At 54.8% G+C, this 27,999-nt stretch overlaps 1 protein-coding gene across 1 annotated transcript; it reads right to left on the bottom strand.

Annotated features, from left to right (window-relative positions):
* Positions 1–23: 23 nt before the first annotated feature.
* MAPKAPK2 (MAPK activated protein kinase 2) lies at positions 24–27,999 on the bottom strand. Its single transcript, XM_039699357.1, has 10 exons — positions 27,872–27,999; positions 6,980–7,119; positions 5,249–5,313; positions 4,534–4,613; positions 2,827–2,953; positions 2,544–2,619; positions 2,311–2,435; positions 1,980–2,065; positions 1,559–1,639; positions 24–559 (listed from the first exon to the last, which is right to left on the bottom strand). Exons 2-10 carry the CDS (start codon positions 7,117–7,119, stop codon positions 416–418), a joined length of 924 nt encoding a protein of 307 aa, XP_039555291.1. The 5' UTR covers positions 27,872–27,999; the 3' UTR covers positions 24–415.

Below are 27,999 nucleotides of genomic sequence, written 5' to 3'. Positions count from 1 at the left end.
CCACACAGGGTTCAGCTCTACAGTAGTTTTTAAAAAATATTTATATGTTATATACCCTAAAAAGGTCACCACAGGAGTTTCCATGTCTTTGGAAGGAAGGAGGAGGGAAAAGAGGAAAAAAAAATATATATATAAATCAAAACTGTTTCACAAAAGAAAAATAAAAATCCAATTATTGGTTGCGTTCACCTACAGGACAAAAAAATCCCTGGCTGCAGGTGTGGATCTGAGGGGGCATCTCACCACCTGCTCCAGAAAGGTCAGAAACACAGGTGAGTAGCTAAAAATAACTAGTCTGGTATAAATGTCTGAATTCCATGCGCTCGATAGAACAGTCTGTTTCTTTTTGTCTTTTTTTTTCCTTAAAAAATATATATATATATAGTTATTGCTTTCTGGAGGGCTGGCAGGGCCCTCAGTGGGGCAGCGTGGTGGGCTCGGGGGGGTTGGCTTTCTTCCTCCTCTTCATCAGCAGAGGGTTCGAGGAATCCTCGATTTTCTTGATCTTGATTTGTTCGTAGTCCACCCTCATGGTGGCCAGGGCACTGGTCATCTCCTCCTGTGGGCAGGGGGCACAGAGCCATCAGCAAAGCCCCCCCAGGGTGGAACAGGGGTCTCCTCGAGCCAGGTCTCAAAGCTCTTGGAGATTTATTTCACACCCAAGATAACCCAGCTACCTCAGAAGGCATAAAATCAGCAGGATGGCTTCTGTGGCGGTGTTGGAAACAGAAAAGTTTTAATAAAAGGCAAAATAACAAAACTCTTTACAGAGAAAAACCAATCCAGGTGCAAGAGGTTCTTGCTCCTGGTAAAACACCTCACAGAAGCAATTAGTTCCTTTGTTCTCTTATTTTTCTATTGCTTAGATGTGATTTTTTGGCTCCTGTCCAATTAGCTACCCATAAGTTTGAGGTGAAGACCCCCAGGTCCTAGGTGGTATCTTTTCACCTAACTGAGGAGAGAAACTGCTGGGCTCTTTTCCTTTTTGAGGAGACAAAGGACAGTTTTGTCACTCCCTCAAGAAGGGGCACATTCCTACCCCAGGGTCCCCAGAGCAGCTGGAATAAACTGCAGCAGGGCCTGAGTGTCCCACTGCCACATTTTCCAGCTCCCTCCCAAGCACAGCTCTGCCCCGGAGCCAGCACGCCCACACCAAACTGGAATCATGGAATTGTTCAGGCTGGAAAAGCTCTCCAAGGGGATTGAGGCCAAGCCCTGTGAGGGTGAGGAGGGGCTGGCATGGCATTCCCAGAGCAGCTGTGGCTGCCCCATCTCTGGCAGTGCCAAGGCCAGGCTGGTTTGGAGCAGCCTGGGGCACTGGAAGGTGTCCCTGCCCTGGCATTTGAGGTCCCTTCCAACCCAAACCATTCTGTGATTCCATGGTTAACCCAACACAGCCACTCCACACCACACCATGTCCCCAAGTGCCACATCCATGCAGCTTCTGAACACTCTTAGGGACAGCGAACGAGCCTGGTCTGCCACACCACAGGAGAGGGCATTCCCCAGATGACAGAGGGGTGCAGAGCTTGCAGACAGGGACAGAGAGAGGTTTTACCTTCACATCCTCCCACAGGTCCTTCTCCTCCTTCAGCACACGGCTGGTGTGCAGCGGGGTCTGGGGCACCTGCATGGATTGCTGCCAGGAGAGGGGAGGGGCGTGAGCTGGGAGCCACAGGCAGCCCACCCCATCCCATCCCATCCCATCCCATCCCATCCCATCCCATCCCATCCCATCCCATGGACCCCATCCTATCCCATGGAACCCATCCCATCCCATGGATCTTATCCCCATTATCCCATCTCATCCCATGATTCCCATGATTCCCATCCCCATGGATCCCATCCATCCCCCCCCATCCCATCCCACCCCATCCCATCCCGTGGATCCCATCCCATCCCATCGATCCCATCCTATCCCATGGATCCCATCCCATCCCATCCCATCCCATGGATCCCATGGATCCCATCCCACCCACCATGATCCAGGGGTGGTTCATGAACTCTGTTATTGTCATGCGCTGGGTCGGGTCTGTCTTCAGCAGGTTTCGGATCAGCTGCTTCACTGCAGGGGTTGGGGCAGGGTCAGGGGCCAGCAGCTCCTGGGGGACTCACCTGAGCTCCAGCCCCAGCCCCAAAACCCCTCCCGAGTGCCCCACACCTGACCCTGCACAAACCCTTCAGCAAAAGCCTCTCCAGCAGAGGTGGAGATGCTGAGAGGTGAGCCCTGACACAGCCAGGGCTTTGAGCTGCTCGCAGCCCTCCAAAGGAGACCTCAGCCTGGGCACAGCACCCGGGGACCACGTTTACCTTCCTCTGACACCTCGGACCACTCGGGGTTGGGAAACTCGTACTGGCCCATTCGGATCCGCTTCTTCATGCCAGGAGAGATGGCCAGCCCGTGGTTGGAGTAGAAGGGGGGGTACCCGCACAGCCTGCACCAGGAGGGGAAACAGAGTCGATGTGCCACCCCAAAAACCTCCCCGGGGGCACCAACAGGGCACAAGGCAGTGCCAGGAGCAGGAGGGAAGCCTCAGACTTACAGAATATACATGATGACACCGAGGGACCACATGTCACAGGACTTGTCGTACTTCTCTGGGCCCAGCACTTCTGGGGCTGGTAAAAACAGAAAGAAAATCCTAAATCTGTGTGTCAGCACCGGGTGAGAGGGCTCTGACAGACACCAAGAGCCACTGTGGGAAGCGCTGCTGGAGCAGCCCCCAGCTCCCTGCTGCAGCCTCCGGGCTGGATGCAGAGGTGATGGGGCTGCTCCAAACCCCCCAAACCCTGCAAACCCCCAAGCCCAGCCCCACAAGCACTCACCCACGTAGTAGGGCGTGTAGCAGGGCGTGGCCAGGGAGTTGTGCGTGGTGGTTTCCTTGGCAAAGCCAAAGTCGGTGAGTTTCAGCACGGCGTTGGGCCGCTTGGACGTGTACAGGAGGTTCTCTGGCTGGGAACACACAGGGGACAGGGAGTGAGCTCCATGCTCACAGGGAGGGGAGTAATGTGCTCTGACTCCATGATTTCAGGAGGCTGAACAAATGCTTTCTTATATAATTTTATATATATATATATATAAAATATATATATATATATAATAGAGTTTCAGCACGGCGTTGGGCCGCTTGGACGTGTACAGGAGGTTCTCTGGCTGGGAACACACAGGGGACAGGGAGTGAGCTCCATGCTCACAGGGAGGGGAGTAATGTGCTCTGACTCCATGATTTCGGGAGGCTGAACAAATGCTTTCTTATATAATTTTATATATATATATATATATAAAATATATATATATATATAAAATATATATTATATATTATATAATATACATAATAAATATATATTATATAATCATATAATATATATTTTATATATATTCTATATTTATATATAATATTTTGTATCATATTTTATATATTAGTATATTATATTTATTATACAATTATATAATGCTTTATACGCATTATAACTATATAATGCTTTATTATTACACTAATACTATCTATTAAAACTATACTAAAGAGATACTGTATGTGAAAAATGCGTATTTTATGATTGGCTTTTCGCAAATGTTAAAATGAATATTTTATGTGTTACGTTAGGAAGTTATGCTGTGTTAATTTTCTTAAGTAGTGTGGCAAATATAGTTTTAGGTTATGACAATGTTAAAACAGAAACTATGCTATGTAAGATCCTTTTTTTTAAGAGAGGACTCGCACTGAGATAACAGCCACAGGACACCTAAATCTTTCAGAAGAAAAGAATTTATTGCTCTCTTATCAGAAGAAACTAACTTCTTCCCACCTCCCTCAGCCCTGAAGATGCCGTCAGGATTCAGAGGAAGAAGCTGACACTGACCAGACAGAATCCCTTGTTTGAATGGAATTTATGCATCATGTATGAGGTGTATGAATATGCAACAGGCTGTTGCTTTTAAGGGTTAATCCTCTGTTAACGGGTTCCTTTTTTGGGCTTATTTTGCCCAGAAAGAGGTACCTGGACTGGCTGTAACTCTTGTTTTTCATTGTCTTGTATTGTCCTAAATCCTAATTGTCCAAATTTTTATTACTCTAATTATAGTATTATTTTTATAACCATTTAATTACTATTAAGGTTTTAAAATTCTAAAAAGAAGTGAGTGGCGTTTTTCACACTATACTACAAAGATACTACACTAAAAGGATACCACACTAAAGAGATGCTACAGAAAAACCCGTGACTGTAGAGATGCTACAGAAAAACCCGTGACTGTCTCCAGCCAGCCACCACACAGCTTTTTTCTAATCAGCCAACCAGTCTCAACAACCATCTTCTCCAGTAAACAATCTCCATAACCCATTCCTCATGTGCCCAACAACAGGCGCAGCAAGCAGAGGTAAGAATTGTGTTCCTCTGAGCTTCCCACTGCCCTCCCCAGCAAAAACCCTGGGAGAGGGAACGGTGTCTCTGTGTGTTGAATGTGAATGCCACGTGGAGCAGCAGGGCCGGGCCAGCCTGGCCCTGGCAGTGCCAGGGGGCTCAGGGTGGTACCTTCACGTCCCGGTGCGCGATGTTGATCGAGTGCAGGTACTGGATGGCTTCCCCAATGCTCTTCATGATCTCCGAAGCCTCTGCAGCAGCAAAGAAACCATCAGAAGCCAGTTTAAAAGGGCACTGCTCCCTGGGGAACTCTACAAACCAGGGGCCAAAGAAGCTGGCTGAGGTCAAAGGGGCTTGCTCTGCTTGAAGTTCCCCTTTCCGTGGAGTCTCTGCCGCTCCCCATCCCTGGGTAAGGAGCCTGCAGCTCCCAGAATGTCCAGGGGAAGGGATGGGGCAGTCCAGCCCCTGGCCCTAATAGCCAGGAGGGGCTTGCACAGTTTAGGACACCAAGCAGCAAGGAAGCCAGCTGGGAAAGGTTTGCCCTTGGGATGGGAAGTCAAGGGGACAACGGGGTCCGAGTTTGGGTTATGTGGTTGTTTTTCCTGGCCAGAGGAGTAGAGGGAATGAGATTAATGAGATCTGTAAGAACCACAGCCCATGGACTTAATTTTTTGAGGGAGGTGGGTGTTTCTGACAGGAGTGGGATGGACAGAGTGTGGGAGCAGCTGAGAAAATACCCCCTAAGCCCCTTCTCAAGTAAACATGAAAAGCAGGGCCCCTTGCACCCACATCCTCCTTCCCTGAGTGCAGAACTCTGCTGGGGATTCAGAAGGGTCCCTGAGGGGATGGAGGGGACTGAGAGGCCAGCAGGAGGTGGGCTCCATACCCCGTTCTGTGAAGGCCTGGTCTCCCCTGTCCTGAATGCGGCTGAAGAGCTCCCCGCCATCCAAGCTGGAAGGGAAGAGCTGCTGTTACACACCTCACCCCGCCCCAAGCTGCACCAAACCCTCTGCTGCAGAGCAGGGAACAATCCCCTTCGCCATCCAAGCCTTGGGTTGGTGCTTCTGGGGCGTTTCAGAGCCTCCTCCTTCCCGCAAGGAGCGGAGCTCTGAGCAGGCGTGGCCACCCCAGCAGCCCACAGAAACACATTTACAGTAAAGGCAGCAAGTGTGGCTTGAAGTGGGTGAGAGCACTCCCAGCACACGTGGCCTCCTTTTGCTCACAAGCCAACTGCCTCAGCAGCACCATGACCCAGCACAAAGTGCTGAGCAAAGCTCGGGGCACGGTGAGATAGCAGCAGTGTCACAGCAGGCTCCCCAGGCTGGGACACAGAGGCTGGACCCCACTGCAGCACGGCCAGGTCCTGTGGGAGGTGTTCAAGAACTCTGGTGGGGTTCCCTCCCCAGGTACCCTCAGGGAAAAAGCAGCTCCCACAGAAATCAGTATGGGAGAATTCTCCATGAGAGCAGGGATAATGGCACTTCCTGCCCCTGCCTTATCTGCCCGAAGCAGGAACAGTTTGGCTTTCCCAGAGCTGATAGCATCTCCCTGACATTTACTGACATCTGCAGCAGCAATAGCCTGCAGCCCTGGGGACCCTCTGCTGCACAGAGCCTGGGAGGAGGGATCCAGGGCAGTCAGAATGGATCCACAGCCTGTCAGGAGGGATCCAGGGCAGTCAGAATGGATCCAGAGCCTGTCAGGAGGGATCCAGAGCCTGGGAGGAGGGACCCAGAGCCTGTCAGGATGGGATCCAGAGCCCATCAGGAGGGATCCAGAGCCTGTCAGGAGGGATCCAGGGCAGTCAGAATGGATCCAGAGCCTGTCAGGAGGGATCCAGAGCATGAGAGGACAGATCCAGAGCCTGTCAGGAGGGATCCAGAGCCTGGGAGGATGGAAGCCAAATCCTGCCTTGCCATGGGTGTTACCCCAGAGCATCCCTCGGTCACACAGACAGTCCTGGGGACTCTCCTCCTACCCCTCAGCCATTCTTTCTTTCTTTCCCCACTGCCCCCTCTTGCCCATCCCTGGCTGCCCAGAGTGCCAGGGCTGTTCTCAGGTGCCCGTTTCCCCACAGGAGCTGCTCTGGGGGCTGCTGTGCCACGTGCCCTGGCACTGCTCCTGCACCCGCTGCCCCCCCGGGCGATCTACCAGCTTGCCAGAGGAGAGGTTTTGGCAAGGAAGCTGCATCAAATCACAGCTGCGGTTGGGATGTGGTTTCAATACTTTCCCCTTCATCCCTCCTCCTCGTCCCCAGGTTAATACCAAGCTCCTACCCGAAGCAGAGCTGCAGGCGGTGCCAGGGCAGCACCAGCAGTGCCAGGGCAGCACCAGCAGTGCCAGCTCGGTCACTGCCCCACCGCAGCCTGCCAGGAACCTGCTGCCTAGCCCAGCTTTTGCTGGCCAGAGGCAGTTTGGTTATGACCCACCTGTGAGAACCACAGGCCCCGAGCTGAGCGTTTTCAGGATGACTCAGAGCCAGCAGCCCTCGCTGTCCCCGTCCCCCCAACACCATCCCCACAGCTGCATCCCCCTGGCATCCCCCGGGCTGGAAGGTGCCCACCCCGCTTCTGGCAGCCCCCCAGCAGCCTGCAGTGCTCCTGGGCCGGGCGCTCACCACTCCATGACGATGAGCAGACACTTCCTCCCCTGGTAGAGGTTCTCGTAGACGTCCATGATGCGCACGATGTGCGCGCACTGCGACGCTCGCCAGTGCAGCTCCACTTCCCTGCGGGCCTTGGGGCAGTCCTGCAGCATCTGCGGGAGAAGGGACACCCTGTCAGCCCCGAGACACCCCCGGGCAGCAGGGTCATGACCCCCGGCTGGCACCGTGGCCACCAGAGAGGACGCGGGGGCGAGGGCAGGGCGCTCCTGCGGGCGCAGAAGCGCTCTGGCAATGCCTCCATCCCCATCTAGTGGGAACTCTGAGAAGACGTTTGCCCTCAGCTTGCCCTTCCTCCCGAGGTTCATAAAAGCTTATTCGGGCTGCCTGCCACCTCCCAGTGCACCACCAGCAAGATCTACTGCACTAATGAGCCACTGTGCACCCTGATACCTGCAGCACTGCACCCCGGGTGCCACCGAGCATCCTCACCCTCACCTTTGCTTTGCTGTCCCCATCATCTCCCAAACTTCAGCCTGCTGCTCCAGACAACAAAAACTCCCTTACCACAAATTCAGAGCCCAGTAGCACCCGTGTCTGGGGAGGGAACAAAGCAAGCATCCAGATGTTCCCTAAATTACAGCTCTTTAATGAGCCCCCTGCCCTTCCCAAAGACAGCTCAGAGTTCCCAGGTGCAGGAAGGATTTGTTTGTCTGCCACAGACTATTAGTTATGATGTTTGTCAGGATAAACAGCCAGCCTTAATTATTGTGTTCCTAAATATAGAACAACAAGCGTGTCTATCTTGAGCACAGTTCATTTTCCTTCCTGTCTCCAGCAGCCTTTGGGGCCGGGCTCAGCCTCTGGAGCAGCTCTGCCCCTTGGAGCAGAGCGAGCAGGGGGATGTGGAAGCACACCCCCACCCTGCAGGAAACAGCAGGTTTGGTCATTTCACCAAGATTTAGACAGAAAAGTCCTTCTGACCCCTCTGAACTCCCCCAGAAGAGCAGAGGAGCATCAGCCCTGGGATGCTTTGCAGGACCCAGGGGGGTGCTCAGCACAGTGGGGTGTGGTAATTTCTGAGACCCCCGTCAAAGGGAGGAAATGATGAATCTGACTCCATGTTCTTAAAAGGCTAATTTATTATTTTATGATCTATATTGTATTAAAGAATGCTATACTAAAATTATACTAAAAATAATATAGATATAATGAAGAATATCTATAATATCTATATCTATAGAATATCTAGAATAAGAATATCTATACTAAAGAACAGAGAAAGGATACAGACAGAAGGCTAGAGGATACTAAATAAAAACCCGTGACTCCTTCTTCAGAGAATGCGACACAGCTGGCTGGAATTGGCCAACAAATAAAAACAATTCACATGCAACCAATGAAACAAGCACCTGTTGGATAAACAATCTCCAAACCACATCCCAAAGCAGCAAAACACAGGAGAAGCAAATGAGATAATATTGTTTTCCTTTTTCTCTGAGGTTTCTCAGCTTCCCAGGAGAGAAATCCTGGGCAAGAGATTTTTCCAGAAAATATGACGGTGACAGTGGGGATCTCACAGAAACAATAATTAACTCCCAAAATCCACACAGAGCCCGTTTCCAGATGAAACACTCCCTGATGGTGCTGCCCTGGCAGAGTAACCCTACCCAGAGCAGCAGCTCTTTGCCACGGGGAAGGGCACAGCCAGGCTGTGCCCTTCAGCCACCCACCCAAAACACCATCCCCAGCTCTGGTCACCCCTCTCCCACCTCCCCAGGCAGAGGAAACCTGTGGGAACCTGTGGCACGCTGCTGGCACCCAACCACCAGAAGCTCTGCAAGGAGCAAAGTGGCCAAAGCCAACCTTTGCACAACCTGACATGGCTCACCCCAGCAGCCTCAGGGCAAAGGAAGACAGGGCAGGAGGCTGGACGCCCTCTCCTCGTTCCTCTATTGCTTAATTACCCTAAAAACTGCATCCTGCAGGAGCCAAAACCATAAGCAAGGGTAACATCAGCCCCCAAGGAGCCGTGCAGAGGGCACTGCAGAAAAGCCTGGCTATTTGCAGCCCCATTCTGAAGAGCCTGGCGTGGGGAGCCAGGAAGCTGAGGAGAAAAGAGAAAAACAAAACAATTTGTAATTATGCACCGGGAAAATGGACCAGCAGGAAGCAGCTAGTTAACATCATTCTGCACAAAGACAAACAGCAGAGGTACAGCAAAATACATCCCATTTTTAGAGGTCACTCTGAGTGCTTTTATAGGAGATTAATTGGATTTCTAATGAAGTAGGAGGCAGCAGCCTCCATTACCTGCACCAGCACAGCCCTGATGTTTGTTTTTGTACCCAGGCAAGCTCTGGGAGCAAAGAGCTGCCCCGGGGTTCTCAGAACACCCAGCTGTGATCCAGCTGCTCCCTCCATCCCCTGCTGGCTTTGCAAGGACAGGTGATGGAGAGGCTTCAGTAGGAGCAAATTAGGCCTTGTTAAGGCAATAATTTGGTTAATTTAGGAAGTATTCCTGGTAGCAGCAGTGTGAGGGGGAGCTGAAGGCCAGATGCACACCCCACTGCTGCTGCCAGAAGGACATGGAAAGTATAATTGACTCTTATGACCTAACACTGTCAGGTTGTAAGAATATTTCCTCTATGATTTTAATGAACTCTCACTATATTTTATGATATTAAGAAAGCTGATAAGCCCAGAAACACTTATAGTGTATTGTAATCAGGAAATAGCTGGCTTCTGATTGTGATGGTGTGAATTGTAACACGTGTATTGTCTCACCCTTCTCATGAGACTGAAAATGGAATAAAAGCTTTTAAAACACCTCTCAGTGCCCCATCTCTGGCTCAGAAAAGATCATAATCCAACAGACAAGCCATGGCAGAGGCAGCCCACAGCCCCAGCAGCACCCCAAAGCTCCTGCCCTCAGCACAGGCTCCCTGTGCCCTGGGGTGCCAGGAATGTGCCATGGCACAGCAGTGGGGCAAGAGCAGCAGTGCCATCAGCCTGTCCCCTTCAGTGGGAGCCAGCAGCTCCAGAGCTGCCAGCCTTCCCTCCCACTGCCCAGCCAGCAGTGGAAGCTGGGGTGGGTGATGTCCTGTCCACATCCGAGGTGTCTGGGGTGTGACAACACTGCCCACGCCCCAGTCCAGCTCTGGTGCCCAGGGCAGCCCGTGGCTGAGGCAGGATTTGTGCTTCTTGGCTCCCAACAGGGAGGCTGGGATGGGAAAATCACCTCGTGTTTCCCCCGAGGTGCAGCAAGGATGAATGCCCCCATCCCACCCCAGCTGATTTTTCAATCCAGTAATCTGGAGCACAGCCAGGGTTAACCCTTCCATGGCCAAGCTGCTGACTGCAGACAGCTGCTCAGCTTCTCCAGCTCTCACCTCCTGTTCCCCTTCCAAAGAAGGGCTCTTTGGAGATCCAAGTGTTCATTATTTCAGAGGGAAAAAGCTGTCCTTCCTGCCGGAGAGGAGGGCTCCTGCCGGAGGGCAGTAACCGGATCCCGCGTTACACAAGTGTCCTGGCAGGGCACAAGGGCAGCGCTGGGGAGAAGCTCTGCCAGCACCTCCGAGCAAACCCGGCCAGCGGCCAGGCAGGAGGAGCTGCATCCCTCTGCTGGGTGCTCCAGGTGCTCAGCATCTCCAGACACCAGCTCCTCATCACAGAGCACCCCAGGGTCCCTTCAGCATGGCAGGGGACAGGGCACTGCCTGAGCTGTGCCAGCCCAGGGCTCTGCCCCATCCCATCCCTGCTTCCCGTGGGCACCTCCCTGCAGGAAAGGAGGGGGAGCAGGGAAAGAGCCACTCCACCCTGCTGGCGATTCGGGAGGAAATTCAGCTTTCAGCCGCATTCCAGCTCCCCTCCCAGCAGCCTGACACCTCTGAGATTTGGGCAGACAGCGTTTGCTGCCATCCTGAGCCTTGGCTCAGCCCAGCTCCCCCAGGAGCCTTTCCATGCTGCGAGAGAAATTAGTTCTGTGCTCCTCTAAACGCCCTCATTAGCTTCATTAGAGCTCCCACACTGCTGCCATCAGAGCATGGCACAGCCCAGCCTGATGTGCTCAGGACCCCGAGGGCAGCAAAGGCTCCTCACGAGCTCCAGCAGCACCTCCGGGCTCTTCCCCACCTTGGAAACACAAACCCTGGAAGCAGCTCCTGAAAACAGAACAGCTCAGCGGGGCTTCTGCAGGGGAACAGCACCCCCTGAGCAAACCCAAACCCAGGCCCCAGCCTGGTCCTGCAGCATCAAAAATCAGCCTCAGCTCCAAGGAAGAGCTCAGCACCACATGGGGCACAATGTCACCCCCATCACCTCAGGACAGGCACAGCACAGGTGGGTGAGGAAGGGAAGGAAGGGAGGAAGGAAGGGAAGGAAGGGAGGAAGGGAGGGAGGGAGGGAGGGAGGGAGGAAGGAAGGAAGGAAGGAAGGAAGGAAGGAAGGAAGGAAGGAAGGAAGGAAGGAAGGCAGGAAGGCTCTGGAGCAAAGCAGGGGCTGGAGCTGCCCACGCTCACGTTCCTCTCCCGGCGTGTCCTCAGGCACCACTGATTCAGTCCCGCCGCCTCCTCCTGGGATGATGTTCCATGAGTCATGACAGGTTGGAAAAGGAAGCTCCCTCCTCCCCTGGCACGGCAGGAGGTCGCTGAGGACACTGTCCCACTGTCCCTCCTGTCCCACTGTCCCTCCTCACTGTGGGTGCCACCCCAGCCCCAAACGCTGCTGCCCCTCGGCGAGCCAAGCACACTCAGAGGGGCAAGGCATCCCTGCAAGAGGGAAAACTCACCTCCCACGGGCAATTCCCATGGAAAGTGAGGGTCAGGCTCACACTGGGGTGTTGAGCTGTCCATTTTCCAGGGCTGCCCCACGCTCACCCCGGGCTCTCCAGCTGCTCTTGCAGGCAGGGTGGTTTTATTTCCATGCCAATTTTGATCCCACCCTATTCTCCTCAGTCCCCAGCAGAACAGAACAGGCCTTGCAGCACCCACCCCTCCAACAGGGTGTTGTACCCAGGCCCCAACCACCCCAGCAGCCCCTCTCAGAACCTGTCTGCACCACAGGGGTTAAAAGAAACTCTTCTTGAGTTGCAGTAAGAATAAACCTACAGCGAAGAGAGGCAGGCTGTCATCCCCCAAATTATCAGCAGGGAAGCAAAGCAGAGCTTCCCCCTGCCTGGAACACACACGCAGGCTTTGGATTCCCCTGACCCGGCTAGCACAGGGCAAGGAGCATTTTTTCCTAATAAAGCAAAAGGGTTTCTCTTCAAAGGATTTTCCTCTTCTAATCTTCCCCTGCAAACTCGCTGCCAACTGGCGTCAGCTGCTTTACACATTTGTAGGGCCAGTGCTGGAAGCTCTGCACAGGCTGTTCCCAGCTCTCCCTGCACTGAGCTGAGCCTGTAAATGCCAGAATATTTGGGGAGCCCACAGGTAATGAGCCCAAAGCCACCCCAGACCCGGCTGGGAGGGAGAGGGCAGCAGAAGGACGTGGAAGCAGCAAAGCTTGGTTCCGCTTTTGCTGTTTATGAGCTACAAAAGAGAAATAAAATCACGAGTCCCAGAGCCCCTGAGAGGAATTGTGTTACCAAACAGAGGGAAATTCATGGTTGAACCACAAGGCAGTAACAATTAAAGGTGCAGCTCAGGAAGCCTCCCCCACATCATCGTGGCTCTTACATAAATCTTTACATTAACCCCATCCCCGCTGCTTCCACCCACCACAACCTGCCCCGCTGCCCTGGTGACGGGACTTTCCCAAGCTGGGCTTCATTTCTGCTCTGCCCACGCCCAAAGAGCCACACAAAGAGTCTGAAGCCCCAGCAGAAGAGGTGAAAGCCTCATCCTCACGTTTGTTTTGCCCGGGGAAAGGCAGCAGCAGAGGTGACGTGTCCCCAGGAGGAGCAGTGTGGGTCCAGCAGCATCCTGCCCGCGGCGTGCCCCGTCCTGCCAGCCCAGGAGGGCTCTGGGAGGGTGCCTGCTCCTGCCTTCAGCCAAGGTGGTTTGCCAGCTGACAGCAGCAGGCATCAGCCACCCACCTTGCAGAGGGATGGGGCAGCGCCACCAGAGCCGGCTGGATGCTGAGGCTCCGACCCACACAATCAGCTCCATCCTCCACCTCGCGGGGAATGGAAAGGATGGAGAAAGGATCCCAGCGAGAGAAGATTGTTTAGATCAGAAAGAGCGAGACAGGAGAGGCAAGCGAGGCTGAGCAGAGGCGAGCTGACACACACACAGACAGACATACACACACAGACAGACAGACACAGAGACACACGCACACAGACATACACAGACAGACACACACACACACAGAGACACACACAGACACACAGACACACACACACAGACAGACACACACACACACAGAGACACACAGAGACACAGACACACACAGACACACACACAGAGACACACAGAGACACAGACACACACACAGACAGAGCTGGAGCTGCTCAGCCGCATTCTCCCAGCCTGAATGATCGCAGCGCTGCGAGGAACACCCGGAGCTGGGCAGAGCCTCCCTGTGCACAGCCCAGCCGAGCAGCCAGCCAGGCGTGAAGGGGCTGCGAGAGCCAGGGGACAGCTACAAACCCTGCCAGGAGCAGCACGGAGGGAGGCACATGTGGCAGAGGGGCAGAGGGGCAGATGTGGCAGAGGGGGCAGATGTGGCAGACGGGGCAGATGTGGAGGGGGGCAGATGTGGAGGGAGGCAGATGTAGCAGAGGGAGGCAGATGTGACAGCAGGGGCAGATGTGACAGAGGGAGGCAGATGTGGCAGTGGGGGCAGTGTCACAGCAGGGGCAGATGTGGCAGAGGGAGGCAGATGTGGCAGCGGGGGCAGTGTCACAGCAGGGGCAGATGTGGCAGCAGGGAGGCAGATGTGGCAGCAGATGTGGGGCAGATGTGGCAGAGGGAAGCAGATGTGGCAGCGCTCTCGCCACTCCTGCGGGCGGTGTCGCAAGGGGCAGAGATGGAGGCTGGCTGAGGAAGAGGCAGCTGTCACACGGCGCTTTCACAAGGCGCCTCGCTCGCCCGCCAGCGTTGCACAAGCCCCGGGTCCCCTCCTGTGCTCCCCTGCTCGTGGGGTCCCTGCCCGGTGGGCGATGCTCGGGACCCCCCGCCCCGCAGCCCCCCTGCCCGGGGCATCTGCTGAGCATTTCTCTCCCCCTGCGACAGATGCAGCAGCCATTGAGCCTTTTCAGGCGGCAACAAAAGCCTCTCGAGGCACACAAAGGCGAGGAGCAGAAGAGAGGCCTGGGTTTAAATAAGAGCCACCTGCCAGGGGCCCGTGCCCCCCGTGCGGCCAGCCCCATTTCCCAGCAGCAGAAATGTTCTTGGCACGTCCTGGAGATGAAACGTCCAAGTGGGGATCCAGGAGCAGCACGCTGGATGCTTGAGGGAAGGGTCCCAGCGTGGTGGAGGCGTTGGGGATGAGGCTGGAGGGAGGAGATGGAGGTGGGTGGGAAGGGGCTGTAAAACTCACAGGGAAAAGTCAGAGCAGGTAAATGGCAGCAAGGCAGCAGCACGAAGCATCCCCGCTGACTCACACCCAGCAACAGGCTGGGGCTGGTGTTTAAAGGAGACAAATAAAGGGTGCCGGCTTCATTTATCTGAGAAAAACAAAATTAGGGGCCTATTCAGCCCCGTGTTTTTGTTTTGGGAGCCTCCTCTTCCTTCCAGCCCTCAGCAGCAGCCAGTGCTGGGTTTGGCTGACTCACCCCAGGCTCATCTCTCCAGGAGTGAGGAGCAGGAGCAGCCCAGGCACGAGCCATGGTCATGAGGTCCCATGTCCTGCTGTGCTGGAGTGACAGAGCCACCACCTTGCCAGGACCTCCCCGTGAACCCCACAGGGACAAACGGGGTCACAACGGCCAAAATGCTCCAACCCAGCCCATCCCATCCCTGTCTAAAGACATCCAAATGTCACTGCCCACCAGGAGCCACCACAGCACTGGGCTTGAGCAGGGAAGGGACCCGTTGCCTTGGGGCCAGAAGAAGCCACAGCCCAGCTCTGAACGGAGCCATTCAGGGCAGGGATGCTCAGACGCTCTCTGCAAACCAAACCCCTGATCCCACACAGCTCTTCTGCCTCTGCCAGGGCCTTCCATCCACACAACACCAAGTGAAAGGGAAATGAGGAGCCATGGGAAGGGCAGAGGTCTTCCCAGCCACACACAGCATCTTCATCTTTCCCCCTCTCTGAGGAGCTGAGGGCTGGGGTCAGCTCCTCCTCCCCACCCCTCTCCTTGCCAGATTTGCTATCGAGCTGACAGCACCACGAACGGAAAAGCACACATGTGCTTTTATGATAGGAAGTGGTTGTTATTTGCAGGTGTGATTAATACCCAAGTAAACACTGATGTAAACCATTAACTCAGGGCTGACCTATGGTCTCTGTGCTTCCCTCCCACAGGCAGAGCTTGAAAAAACCCCTCATCAGCAGCACTGCATGGTGCTGCTCCAGCAGCCCTGGACCCACAGCCAGGGACTTCCCCTCACATCAGAGCATCTCTGTGGTCCTGGCTCCACCAGCCTGCCACCAACCTGGGGACAACCCTGCCTGACCTTCCCGCTACCTCTGATCCCAGGGACAGCCCTGGATCCCCCACACCTACATCCCAGAACTGCTTTTATTTCTGGACGTGCACACCCATTCCCTGAACGCTCCAGCTGGAAGTGATTTTGGGGAGAGGCCCAGACCCACGCCTGCAAGCAGAGCAGCTCTGAGGCCCTGCCAGAAGAAGCCTCACAACACTCGCTGCTTCCCAGCAGCTCCTGGGCTTGAGCTCTGCCCAAAAATGAGATTTCTGAGGGTTCAGGCCATGGGCAGGACAGAGGAGAGGCTGCCACCCACCCCCCAGCACAGGGATGCTGTCTGTGGCCTTTCAACACAGATCTTCCTGCAGCATAAATAAACACATGTATGTTTAAAGAAAGACAAAAAACAAAAAAAACAACTGAAACACAAAGCTGCATCAAGGCCAGCCCTTCCTGAAGTGCCACTCACCCCTGGCACTGGGAGCAGGGTGGCCTTGGGATGTGTTTCCTCCACCAGTGCCAAGCCTGAGGAGGGTTTCATTTACGCAGCCCCGGTGACGACAGCCCCGTTTTGCATCACCCTATCTTCCTCAGCTGTTTGTTTAACACAGTTTCACCCCTGCCATGGCTTTGTCAACACCAGGGCACAGCAAACACCTGGCTGAGATAAGCCCAGTTGGTGCAGCCCAGCCCTGCAGGGATGCAGAGCAGAGCATCCCCCGGTGCAGGGACCCACCTGGGCAGCACCCAGCAGTGCCAGGGGCTGGGCTCACACAGAGCCCTCAGCAGGCACCGTGCCACACCAGCCTGGAGGCTGCCAGACTGCTGGGAGCAGGAAAAGGCTGGGCCAGGAGCAGCTCAGGGGTTTCATAACAGGGCTTTGCGTGCGCAGGTGCTCAGAGAGGCAGCCCTCCTCTTCCTCCTCCTCCTCCTCCTGCTCCCCTCACATGGCACAGCAGCCACAAACCTCTGTCACCACCAGCCCCCATGCCCAGGGCAGGGAGAGGGGCAGTGAAGGAGAGGGGATGGCAGTGAAGGGGCAGAGGGACAAGAGGGGACTGAACCCCGCTGGGTGATCCAGAGCTGGTCAGGGGCACACATCCCCCCCAGCCTCTCCTCTGCCATCTCCCCAAAGCTCTCAGTGCAGTCTCCAGGCTGTCCCTGCCCCACAGGCCTCCCTCCTCATCCTCCTCCATCACAGGGAGTTTGTACAGCCCCAGCAGCCAGCAGGGCTGCTGGAAACCCCCGTCTGCCAGGAACCCACGTGGGTGAAGAGCCAAGCAACACCCCAGACTCGAGACCCAGCACTACCCAAGGCTGTGCACTTCCACTTTACCTACAGCAGGCTGGATTTTAGGGGAAATCCTGGGCTCTGAAGCAACGCAGTGAAAACCTGAGAGCCTCCTGCCAACCCAGGAGCCAAGCAGGGCTCTCCTCCTCCAGCAGCTCCCCGAGGTTCCTTCAGCCAGCAGGAAAACACAGTTGTGTTTCTATTTTAAAAAAAGCCCTTCTCTGCATCCTGCTGGCACCGCATTAAAGCTCTCGGGACGTGGTGGCTATTCTGAGCTCCCTGCAGGCTCCTGGCAGCCCCAGGAGCCTCCACAGCACCTGTTGGCAGCAGCAGCCGTGTGGCCCCAGAGCTGGGGAGGTTTGGTGCAGCTGGGACACAGCCTGGACCAGCAGGGTCCCAGTCAGCACCATCACCTCGAAACACCTCGGCCAACAAGTGTGCAAAACTCACCACAAAGTGCCTGGGGGCACAAACCTCTAAATAACCAGGGGGGAATTTCCCCCCTGTTGGTGTTACCGAGGCTGGGCTCAAGGCAGAGCAAGGAGTCACTGAATCATGAAGAGGTTTGGGTTAAAAGGAACCCTAAAGAACATCTCATTCCAACTCCTGCCATGGGCAGGGACACCTTCCACCAGACCAGGCTGCTCAGAGCCCCATCAAACCTGATCCACTTTTGTACTCTTACTTTTTCAATATACAGCAAAAACACGTGTGGAGAGCTCACAGGAAAGAGTCACTGATCTTCCCACGGATGCTCAGTACCCCACTGCTTGACAGTGTTTACCAGCAGGCCACTTGATTTCCCACCAAATCCCACGGGCAGCAAGTGGTCTGGACTCATTTTGCCTGCTAGATTAAAACGGAGATGGGATAAAGGGATAACTGCACGGATATTTAAACAAACCAACAGAAAAACCTCCTCCTGCAGCTACTGCTGCTCCCTTGGCAAACAGCCTGCTCTCCTTGGGCATTCCCATAGCCAGCTTTTAAAAGGAACCCCTGCTCTCAGCCAGCCTCACACAGTCCCTCACCCCAGGGCAGCGTTACCCGGGGTGGGTGAGCAGGGGGCAGCTGCTCCCTCGGGGTCAGCCGGGGGCTCCCGGGCCCTGCTTTGCATGAATTTAAGCTTTTTTCAATCCCACTTATTCACGAGAAGGGCTCAGGGCTGGGGGAAGCCAAAGAGCAGACAGGGCAGCCTTTGTGTGGCCCTGGTGGGCTCACAGCCCCCGCGCCCCCCACGCCAGCCCTGCAGCAGAGCCCGGGCACTGCGGGAGCAGCGGGGCTGGCACAGGGCTGGCACGGCCCCACAGAGCCTGCAGCAGCACCTCAGGCAGCACAGCCTCCTTTCCTGACAGAAATGGAGCCTTGAAAAGCCCCTCACTGCACTGCTCCCACCTCCCACACAGGGCAAGGCTTAAAAAAACCCAACCAAGCCTGGATGTGGCACTGGGTGCCAGGGTGCAGCTGGGGTGTTGGGGCTGGGTTGGATTCAATGATCTCGAAGGTCTCTTCCAACCTGGTCATTCTGTAAATTCTTTTTCCAGGGCTGCGTTTCAGGTGGGTACAAGATCCAGACGTGATGGTCAGCAGCTCAGCCACTAAAACCCTCCAAGCATCAGCACCACGGCCCAGGCTGCAGTGACATGTGCCTGGTTGTTTCAGGGCAATCTTTGAGGAGAAGGAAACATGAAAGGTTAAACCAGAGGTGCCTGACCTGCTAAGAACACACTGCCCTTACTGTCAGAGCCTGGCAAAACTGAGCTAAAGGGATGCCCTGAGCTTCCTAAACCCTCTCCTTGCCCTCATTAGCTGGACCCACAGGGCCATGCCTGAGCTGCAGCTCCTCCAGGCGAGGCCCAGAAGTGGGAATGTCACCCCAAAGCACTGCACTGAGCACTCAATCACCTCCCACAGCCACCCCAGGCTGTGGTAGCAGAGGCAGAACCTCAGAGCTGCTCCACAGCTCCCAGGAAAAAGCAGCTCTGGCTCCCACCCAGCCCGAGCTCCTGCTCAGTGGCACCCAACCCATTTTAACCCATTCAGAACCTCCTCATCATCTTCCTCACCCAGCTTTCATCAGCCCAGCATCACAGGGCTGGCTGTCTCCTCCAGCAGCAAGCAGCTGGGGAATGGGACCACCAGGACACTTCCAAAAAACTCCCAGGGACCTGGAGCTGAATCCCACCAGCCAGGGAACATCTCATGTTCTGGCAGAGCTGTTCTTTGCAGCAACTCTTCCTCACCACAGGAGACTGGGAGTCTGAGCTCCGAGGTGGAAGCAGCAGGGTGGGAGGGGATGGAGAGGAGATGTCAGTGTGCTGCTCCACCACAGCAGGGTCATTCCTCCTGGGAAACACTGAGGACAAAAGCAAAAGGCTTCCCAAGCCTCTTCCAAGCTCCTGGGCTAGCAAGGGGCAGATGTTCTCTCCAGGAGCCTGGGAAGACACCCAGCAAGGGCTGCAGCACCTCCAGGCTCCCCAAAACAGCCCTGTCCCCGTGCCAGCACTGCTCTGCCAGAGGCATGGGTGGTAGCACGCCAAAAATGCCAAATTCACAGCTCTGATGACTTCCAGGAGATAACCTGAGTTTAAACTTCCTGGCAAGCCTGCCCTTCCCAGAGCCTCTTGCACAAGAACCGCCTGCCCAGAGCTCCCTCAGAGAATCCACCCAGCACAGCCAGGTTGGGAAAGGGCCCAAAGGGGAGAGAGAGTCACACCAGAGCCCCAGGGGACCCGGAGCAGGCTGCTCCAGGTGACAGCGGCTCCTCCAGCCCGGCTCTGGGGGTCACACTGAGTCGTGGGGACAGCTCAGTGACACCCACAGTGGCCTGCTCACTAAAACAGGTGGGGACAGAACAAGTTTGAGCTGCTGCTAACGCCGAGCTGGGAGATGCCACAAGGCTCACTGCTGCTGGAATTCAAAATTCAAAACCATCCCTGCCACCACACACCTCCCCTGCTCTTGACTTTATTTACTGCTCTTGTTAGACTAAGCTGAGCATAACATGCATACTTTCGGGTTTGTTTGGGCCTGATTGCATCTGCTTTTTGGGATTCCAGCCCCATTCCCTGGAGCCGGCTCCCGCCCGCACCTCGGGGCACGGCAGGAGAGGAGCTCCTGGAACTGCAGCCCAAGGGGGACACGCTGCCAGATTTCCACAGCAGCCCCGGCTTGTGTTCCAGCCACATCTCCCTGAAAACACACACTTGGCAGGACATGCGAGGAGCCTTTGGAGAGGCTGCCCCAGCCCGGTGCAGGGCAGCAGGCAGGGCTGTCCAGGCTGCTCCAGCTCAAAGATGCTCCCAGTCCAGGAGATGCTCCTCGGAAAGGGACAGCACTAATGGCCCCTGTCCCTGAGTGCTGCTGTGGCACCTTGATTTTTTAAGATTTTCTAAGCCTTCTGGTGTTTACATTCTTGTAACGAACTTTCTCACACACTTTCTGTAAATAGCTTATTGTTTTACATTGTTTTATGGAAGAAGATAAATTTGATGGACTGTTGGTTTTTTCAGTGTCATTACAGAAGTGATACTTTCACCTTCCAACCCACTGCCACTTTTAGAAATCTATAAATGTGGAAATCAGAAAGTAAACTACCCCTTTTTACCTCGAAAACAGCAGCGTGTTCACGTTGAGTTTTCGTGTCTTATAGTGACACTGCTGGACCTGAGATGACCTGAAACAGAAAGTTTTGCTGGAGGTGCTGTGAGGCACAAAAATGTCACGTGGAGAGTGTCACTGGGAGGGGGGCACAGGATCCACTCTGGGAGTCCCAGCCTGCTGTGACACAGGTTTAGCCTGACCCAGAGTGTGGGGCACACAGTGACCCCAAAGCTGCCTGAACCCCATGTTCTGGAAAGGCTGAGCTCAAACCAGGCACCCACCTGCAGCCAAGGGCACAAAGCAGCAAACTCAATTATGGTGACAAAGGAAATTAATCCGTGCCTCTCCTGATCCCCAGTCTATAGGCCAGACCAGACAAGGACACCAAGAGCAGAGCAGCAAAGCCCCAGCCTGGCTGGGAGCCCCAGGAACATTCAGATCTGGGTTTGTATTTTGGACTTTATCTCTGGTTTAGGCTGCAGGGCAGCCAGGCACGGAACCACGTGCGGCCCTGACGCCAGGGGCCTGAATAATCTCATTACATATGACAGCAAAGGCTGTGCCAGCTGCACAGCTGCTGAGCCAGAGCTCACCTGCCCTCCCCGCTGGGACAGGGCACGCTGGCACAGCACTGAGGGAAGGCCCTCACCCACAAGAAGATGCCAGCATCCTTCCTGAAAGGTGCCTGTGCTCAGCTGGGGCTGGGCTCTTTCTGCAGGCACTGACACAACCAGAGCACACAGCCTCCAGATGCACCAAGGGAAATTCAGGTTGGATATTAGGGAAAAGTTTTTCACATAAAGGCTGATAAAGTGTGGGAAATTAATTTCTAGAGAACTAGGCATTTACAGCACAGTGTGGCAAAAGCTGGTAAGCCAAGAAACACTTTTAATGTATTGTAATTAAGAAATAGTTAACTTCTGATGGTGATGGCGTGAATTATAACACCTGTATTGTCTCACCCTTCAGATGAGACTAAAAATGGAATAAAAGTTTTTAAACCACCTCTCAGTTGGCCCATTTCTGGGTCAGAAATGAGCATAATCTGACAATAAAGTTCTGGAGTGGCTGCCCAGAGGTGATGCAGTCACCATCCCTGGTGTGTTTAACAAAGCCTGGATGTGGCACTGGGGGCCAGGGTTGAGTTGAGGTGTTGGGGCTGGGCTGGACTCGATGATCTTGAAGATCTCTTCCAACCCAGTGATTCTGTGAATCCTCCTCAGCAGCACCAGAGTGAAGATGGAGCCACAGGGGAACTCCCAGGGTGCTCAGAGTAGATCCTGTGCCCCCCTCCCAGTGACGCTTTCCACGTGACATTTTTGTGCCTCACAGCACCTCCAGCAAGACTTTTTGTTTCAGGTCATCTCAGGCCCAGCAGCACTCGGGGACTGGGTGCCTCAGTCCCCTCCCCAGGCCACAGAGGAGCAGCGAGTTAATGCAGCCATTAAACCTGCCAGCCCCTGAAATCCCCACCTCAGACTGGTAGGATCTTAAAAGGCTGAAATCTCTGAAATGACTCAGCCACGGGGTACACAGGAAGAATGGTTTAAAAGGCTGTTAAAGCTCTCTGCTTTCAGATCTGCTCTTGCTCCAAGCCCTGCACGCTGCTCCCCATCCATCTCCTTTGGGGAAGGGCCACAGAGCTGAGAGCTCTCCCCAAAATGAGCCCCCAGGCTCTGGGCACACTCACAGCCCTGTGCCAGCCAGAGCTGAAAGGAAAAGATGTTTTCAGAGAGCAAGAGAGTCACAAAATGGTTTGGTTGGAAGGGACCTTGAGGGTCACCTCCTTCCAACCCCCCCACCGTGGGCAGGGACACCTTCCACCAAACCTGGCAGGATTTTTCACCTTGCAGAATGAGGATGGGACCCACTTTCAGTGGGATACAGACCTCAGGGTGATGTTAAATTCCACATGGCACCCCCAGACATGACCACGATGCTGACTCAGTGGGACTGCCCAGGCTCCAAACTGGTTTTCTGGGGAGTGGTCAGGCCAAGCTGCATTCCCATGCCAGCCTTGGAGTTGGTGGAGGGATCACCCTGGTCCTGCTTCAAACTCTCCCTTCTCCAAAACCAGCCTGCAAGATCAGCCAGGCCCTGAAGACCCTCCCCAGCTGCTGCCCCACCTCTGCAGCCCACAGAGGAGCTGAGCAGCCTGGGGTGGGCACGGGGCTACCTGAGACACCTGGCACAAGCCAGAGCCCTGGAACTGGCCTGGAGTGGGCAGGGGGCTACCTGGCACACCTGAGCACAATCCAGAGCCCTGGAGCTGGCCCATGCCAGGCTGTGGCAGCAGCCCTGGCCCCACAGACACCCCTGGCACAGCACAGGGGAGGCAGAAAGGGAGGCAGAAAGGGAGGCAGAAAGGGAGGCAGAAAGGGAGGCAGAAAGGGAGGCAGAAAGGGAGGCAGAAAGGGAGGCAGAAAGGGAGGCAGCACGTTATTCTTGGAAACCAGGAGGTGAGGTCATGCTGCCTGAATGCTGCAACTTGAGGCCAGACGAGCGGGGCCAGTTGTGCTTGGAGAGGAGCCTGCCTGCTGCAGCGAGGCCGTCTGCAGGTTGGGAGGCTGCCTGTGCTCCCAGCAGGAGGAAAGGGTTTCTGAAGGAAGGAGGGCTCTTCCCGCTCAGTTTCTCAGCACAAAACCACAGCAAAAGGATGGGTTTGAAAAGAGCCAAGCCCTCGGAGCAGCCCGGTGTGGGGCACAGGAGCCCAGCAGGAAGGCTGAGGAGGTGGCAGACCATAAAGCTGGAGTGATGCTGCTCCTGTGCCACACATCAGCCCAACAGCCACTCCTCCAGGTGCCTCCCACATACCTGCACCACCCTGCAGCCCAGCAAGAGCTCTTCCATCCCATCAGATACCACAGCACATCCCAGAGCTGTCTGTGAAGAGAGAAGTCACCAACCTGATCCTTCAGGCTCCCTCAGCAGGAACCTTCCAGGAGTTTTCACCGCCTGAAAACGCTCCAAACATGCCAGGAGACCTGGCTCTCAGGCTGCACAGCTTCAGCTATTATTTGAGGTATTATTTCAGGTATTATTTCAGGCATTGTTTTGCCAGAGCTGTCTGTGAAGAGAGAAGTCACCAACCTGATCCTTCAGGCTCCCTCAGCAGGAACCTTCCAGGAGTTTTCACCGCCTGAAAACGCTCCAAACATGCCAGGAGACCTGGCTCTCAGGCTGCACAGCTTCAGGTATTATTTGAGGTATTATTTACCCATTGTTTTGGTTGTTTCAGAGTATGGCAAAGCCCAGCCTCTGTTCTGCATCACTGCTCAAGGCACAGCCATCACCTCCACAGCCCCACGAACCAGCTCTGCCCTGTAACGAGGCTTTCCTGCCCTGTGTGTGGACGTGGTGGCACACACAGCACTAACCTTGCCAAAGGCCAGCAGGGCTCAGTGTGAATGGCAGAACCATGGTTTCACCTGGTGCTGTTTGGCTGTTAAATCACACATGCAGGGGCTGTGTTGTCACCCTGCGTGCCACAGGCAGCTCGGCTCCTCAGCCCGGTGCCGCCTCTGACGTTCAGTAAATCACTGCATCTCAGCTCCCCGCCTCTGAAAACATGGGAAAGGTCTTTTGCAAGACCCATGGCTGATGGCATTAGATCATTATGGAGAGGAAGAGCCCCGCCACTTCCTGAGCACGTACCAAAGAGAAAGCCCCTGCTCCCAGCCTTATCAGTCCATCACAGTCCTAGCTCTGACTGCTCAGAACATGTGAAGTGTTTAACAGAGATTATGGCAAATCCTAAATCGTTTAAACAAACTCAAACCCCAAGTCAGTAGGCTCCTTTGGTCAATGAGATAATAAACCACAGCTTTGGAAAAGTCCCAGTGATGTCACTGCAGTTTCCACAGCTTTTCAACCACATCTCGCACAGAAGGCCACAGCGAAGACATTTCTGATTATATAAAATACATGGCAGAGCTAATTAAAAAACCATCTCTCCACAGAGAGAGGGACAGAAGAACAGCAGAGACGGCAAGCTGTTTCTCATGAGCACGAGCCCAGGATCTCCATTTCCTCCCTCACTTCAGGGATGTTTTCCCAGATGGATTTTTGGAGGGACACGGGGTGCTTTGGCTGCACCAACTCATCCACAGAGCTGCTCAGCCATCAGCTCCGAGCTGCCTGCCCTAATTCCACACCAGGCACCTTCCCAGAACAGCAAACCACAAGCACCATCCTCCTTCCTCCTTCTCCACCGGGGGAACCATCACTCAGGGGTTATCAGATGAGGCCAAGAGCGAGACCGAGAGTTTCGCAAACACGCCCCAAAGCACCAAGGATGCTGCAGAAAAAATCCACGAGCAGCCTCCACAGCCCTGAGCTCCTCCAGCCCTTCCAAAGCTCACCAGTCCACGTGAGGATCTCCTGCTTTGAAGGTGAAGTCAGCAGCCAGGTTTGTTCATTTATTATAAAGGAAACCTGCTCCACAAAGAGCTCCATCATGCAATGCATACAACAGAGAAAAACTCATCACCTGAAACACCAGTCCCCACTCTCCAGCCTGGCTTAGCTGCCATTTCCTCGTGGAATTAAGGCAGCCAGCCCAAAGATTAGTCTTAAAAGTGGAATTTGCAGCAGGCAAAGAGCCCTCACTCCCAGCCCCACCACTGCAGCCTGACCACAGCCAGCCCTGCCAAGTCAGGCCAGCAGTGACCTACATACAGCAGCCTCCACAGAAATTACAAGCCTAATTTTGCCTAATAATAAATCACACCAAGGCACAAGGAAGAAGGGGGTAAGGAACCAGGCGTTTCAGCTCCATTCATCACCTCTCCCCAGGCTTTCTGTTGCCACCCTGCAGCAGATCATCGTGCTTCAAACAGGGTCAGCTCACGGGTGACTGGGACCATCCGTGGCTGCTTCACACCAGATAATTCAGGGATGCCACGCTTCAGGTACCAAAATAATACAATAAAATTGGGGGTGGGAAACAGGAAAATGAGCAAGAATCTATATGAAAAGTAGAGGAATCTCTTGTTTTCACCCAGGTACTACACAGCAAGCAGAACTACCATCCATTAACTCTCACACAGCATCATTTTGTTTAATGATGTGTCTCTGCCATGGACTATTGCTCTGGAACAAGAAGAAAATTGGCCCTTATGTTTTCACTGCTGCTAGAACACTTTCTCCAAGCTCAAACTCTCCTGGAGCACTGGAAAGTTCTCTTCAGCAAAGTGACTCTCAGCAAAACCCTTCCCAAAAGCACCTCTTGATTTGGGAGGAAGAGCTTTAACAACACAACAGCTGCTCGTGACCCAAGAGGAAGCACAAGATGACCAGAGGACACCATTCACATCAGGGAGGGACACAACTGCGTCTCATCCTCCAGTGAAGGATTGCATTGTTATACAAGATTTTGGAACAGCAAACCTAAAGAATGACACTCCAAATGGAAAGGTTCACTGCACAACCAAAGCAGGCAGCAGACAGATTTCAGCTGTGGCTCCTGGCGATGGGCCATCAGGATTCTTTTAAGCATCATCTGAAACATGACAACTCGATGCAATCACTTCTGTGGATCCTGCTTTAGGTCATCTTTCCACTCTGCTGCAGCCCATGAGTAATTTGGGCCCAAATACCTCTCCACAGGTCTCTAGCAGAGACGTCAGCCCGGCTGCGTACCCGAGGAGGGAATGAAGTCAGCACACATCATGTCTAGGGCAGTCACCCACACCAAGTTTGGGCTCTGCAGCTCAGTCCAAACATCCCAATGGAGTAAGGCAGAGCAGCTCACGCTCGTGAGGGCAGGACGAGTACCCAAACTCCCAGCAGAGCCGTTTGGAAGGTGCTGGAGGGAATCACTTACAGTAGCAGCTGTGCTGCTCTTTGAGAAGCCAGGGACACGTCCAACCACTGAGCTGAACCCGTCCCTCCCCGGCAGGGACGCCAGGAGAGGCCAGGACAGGGGACAGGCAAGACAATCCCTTCTCCTACAAGAGACTGAGTGTCGAATATTCCTCACCCCGCAAGAGCCACACGGGCACTCTGTGTCACCCTCCTACACCCCAGCCCTGCACTCCAGGAGGTTTTTGGAAGCCAAGGGACCCGTGTGGCACAAACCCTGACCCCGGGCTGTGGCACGGGCAGGGTGACAGCAGCAGTCCCGTGCCCTAGCCACGGCGGGCAGAGGAACCTCCGGCCTCCTCCTCCTCCTCCTCCATCCTTCCTCTTTCAGGGCTGCGAGAGGGAAGTGCTGGGATCTGTGCTTTAAATATGTGACTCAACTTCAGAGGCGAGGAGGAGCCCGTCTGTCAAAACAGAAGAGGATTTCGCTAATTTTCAACCCGATGAGATGACAACACAATGTCACCCCGGAGTACGACGTGGGGCGGCTCATGATCCATGTCTTTGGCATTTCTGAAGGAAAAGCCAAACTTCTATCACCCAACTGACCCCACTTCCTCAACCACAGACATTCAGCACCGTACTCTGCCCACTCCACCACCTCTGCAGCACAACTTGTACTCCCTAAGCCCCACCTTTGTTCTCTCACTGAGGTTAGGAACCCCAGACACCAACAGAGGGGCAACCCTAAACACAAAAGAAGTGGGGTTACGGGTGTAGGTGGGAGTTACGGGTTTAGGTGAGGGTTATGGATTCAGGTGGGGTGTTTTTAGCCTTCCCAGTTCTCGGGGTGACGCCAAGGATTGGAACAGCTCATGTGTGGGCGCAAATTGCACGGATGCTGGAGAACACGGCGCTCCCAGCCAGCAGCCAGCCTTGCTCCCGCGTCACCCGGCGTGTCAGGAGCCATTCAAACTTCCCCGAGCCTGGCTGGCAGGGAGACACTCTCCCCTCTTTGCCCAAAAACCTCCTTGGAAAACAAGGGCAAGGGCCGCATCACCTAGAGCGGGCTCGAACACCCCTTGTAGCACCGCTTATCCACGCCTGTCAAAGAGAAGCAAGTTAGGGACAAGGGGTAACATCGTAACGCTGAAATATTCCAGGTGGGAAGCGGGGCACGACAGTCGCTCGCTGTCAGAGCCGGGAGGGGACACGGAACGGGGACAGCGAGCAGCTGGGGGTGCTCACAGCACACACCAGAACGCCCCACGGAGGGAACCCCGCATCCCCCGGCGTGCCCCCCACCCTCGGGATGCACTCCAAGATGTGCATCCCCCGGGGGGATCCCAGCCAGGCCACGGTCCCCTCTCCACTCCTGCTCCCCCTAACCCCCCTCAGGCTACGAAGATGCCATTTCTCTTCGTTTCCCACTACAAAGCTGGAAACCCGCGTCTCGCTGCTCGTAAAGAGGGGGGGGAAAACGAGATTAAAGCGCGGCCGGAGGGGCGGGCGGCCCCTCATTGTCCGGCGGGCCCCGCTGCCGCCGATGCCCCCGGGACCCCCTTCCCCGGCAGCAGACACCTTCCATCACTGCCGGCAGCGCCGCTGCCGCCGCCCGGCCGCCCCCGGCCCCGCGCCCCCCGCGCCCCCCGGCCCCGGCTCCCCGCGCACCTTGAGCGCGAACTTCTCGCCGCTCTTCTTACTGAAGATCTCCAAAACTTTCCCGTTGATGCCGAGCCCCAGCACTTGCGTGGTGACCTTGTAGTCGTCCGTGATGGCATTCTTCCGGATCTGCAGGC

The sequence above is a fragment of the Passer montanus genome, unplaced genomic scaffold, assembly GCF_014805655.1.
Source record: "Passer montanus isolate IOZ18808 unplaced genomic scaffold, ASM1480565v1 scaffold132, whole genome shotgun sequence".
In the NCBI taxonomy this organism is placed as follows: Eukaryota; Metazoa; Chordata; class Aves; order Passeriformes; family Passeridae; genus Passer; species Passer montanus.
The sequence above is the reverse complement of the archived record's forward strand: the minus strand, read 5'-3'. Positions and strand labels throughout refer to the sequence as shown.

What these genes read in the sequence shown, in the direction of transcription:
- MAPKAPK2 (XM_039699357.1), bottom strand. Translation starts at nt 7,119, where the DNA reads ATGCTGCAGGACTGCCCCAAGGCCCGCAGGGAAGTGGAGCTGCACTGG. An exon ending in CCAGGCCTTCACAGAACGGG is followed by an intron (nt 4,614 to 5,248) that starts GTATGGAGCCCA and finishes TTGCTGCTGCAG; the next exon opens with AGGCTTCGGAGATCATGAAG. An exon ending in ACCTGTGGGAGGATGTGAAG is followed by an intron (nt 560 to 1,558) that starts GTAAAACCTCTC and finishes CCCTGCCCACAG; the next exon opens with GAGGAGATGACCAGTGCCCT.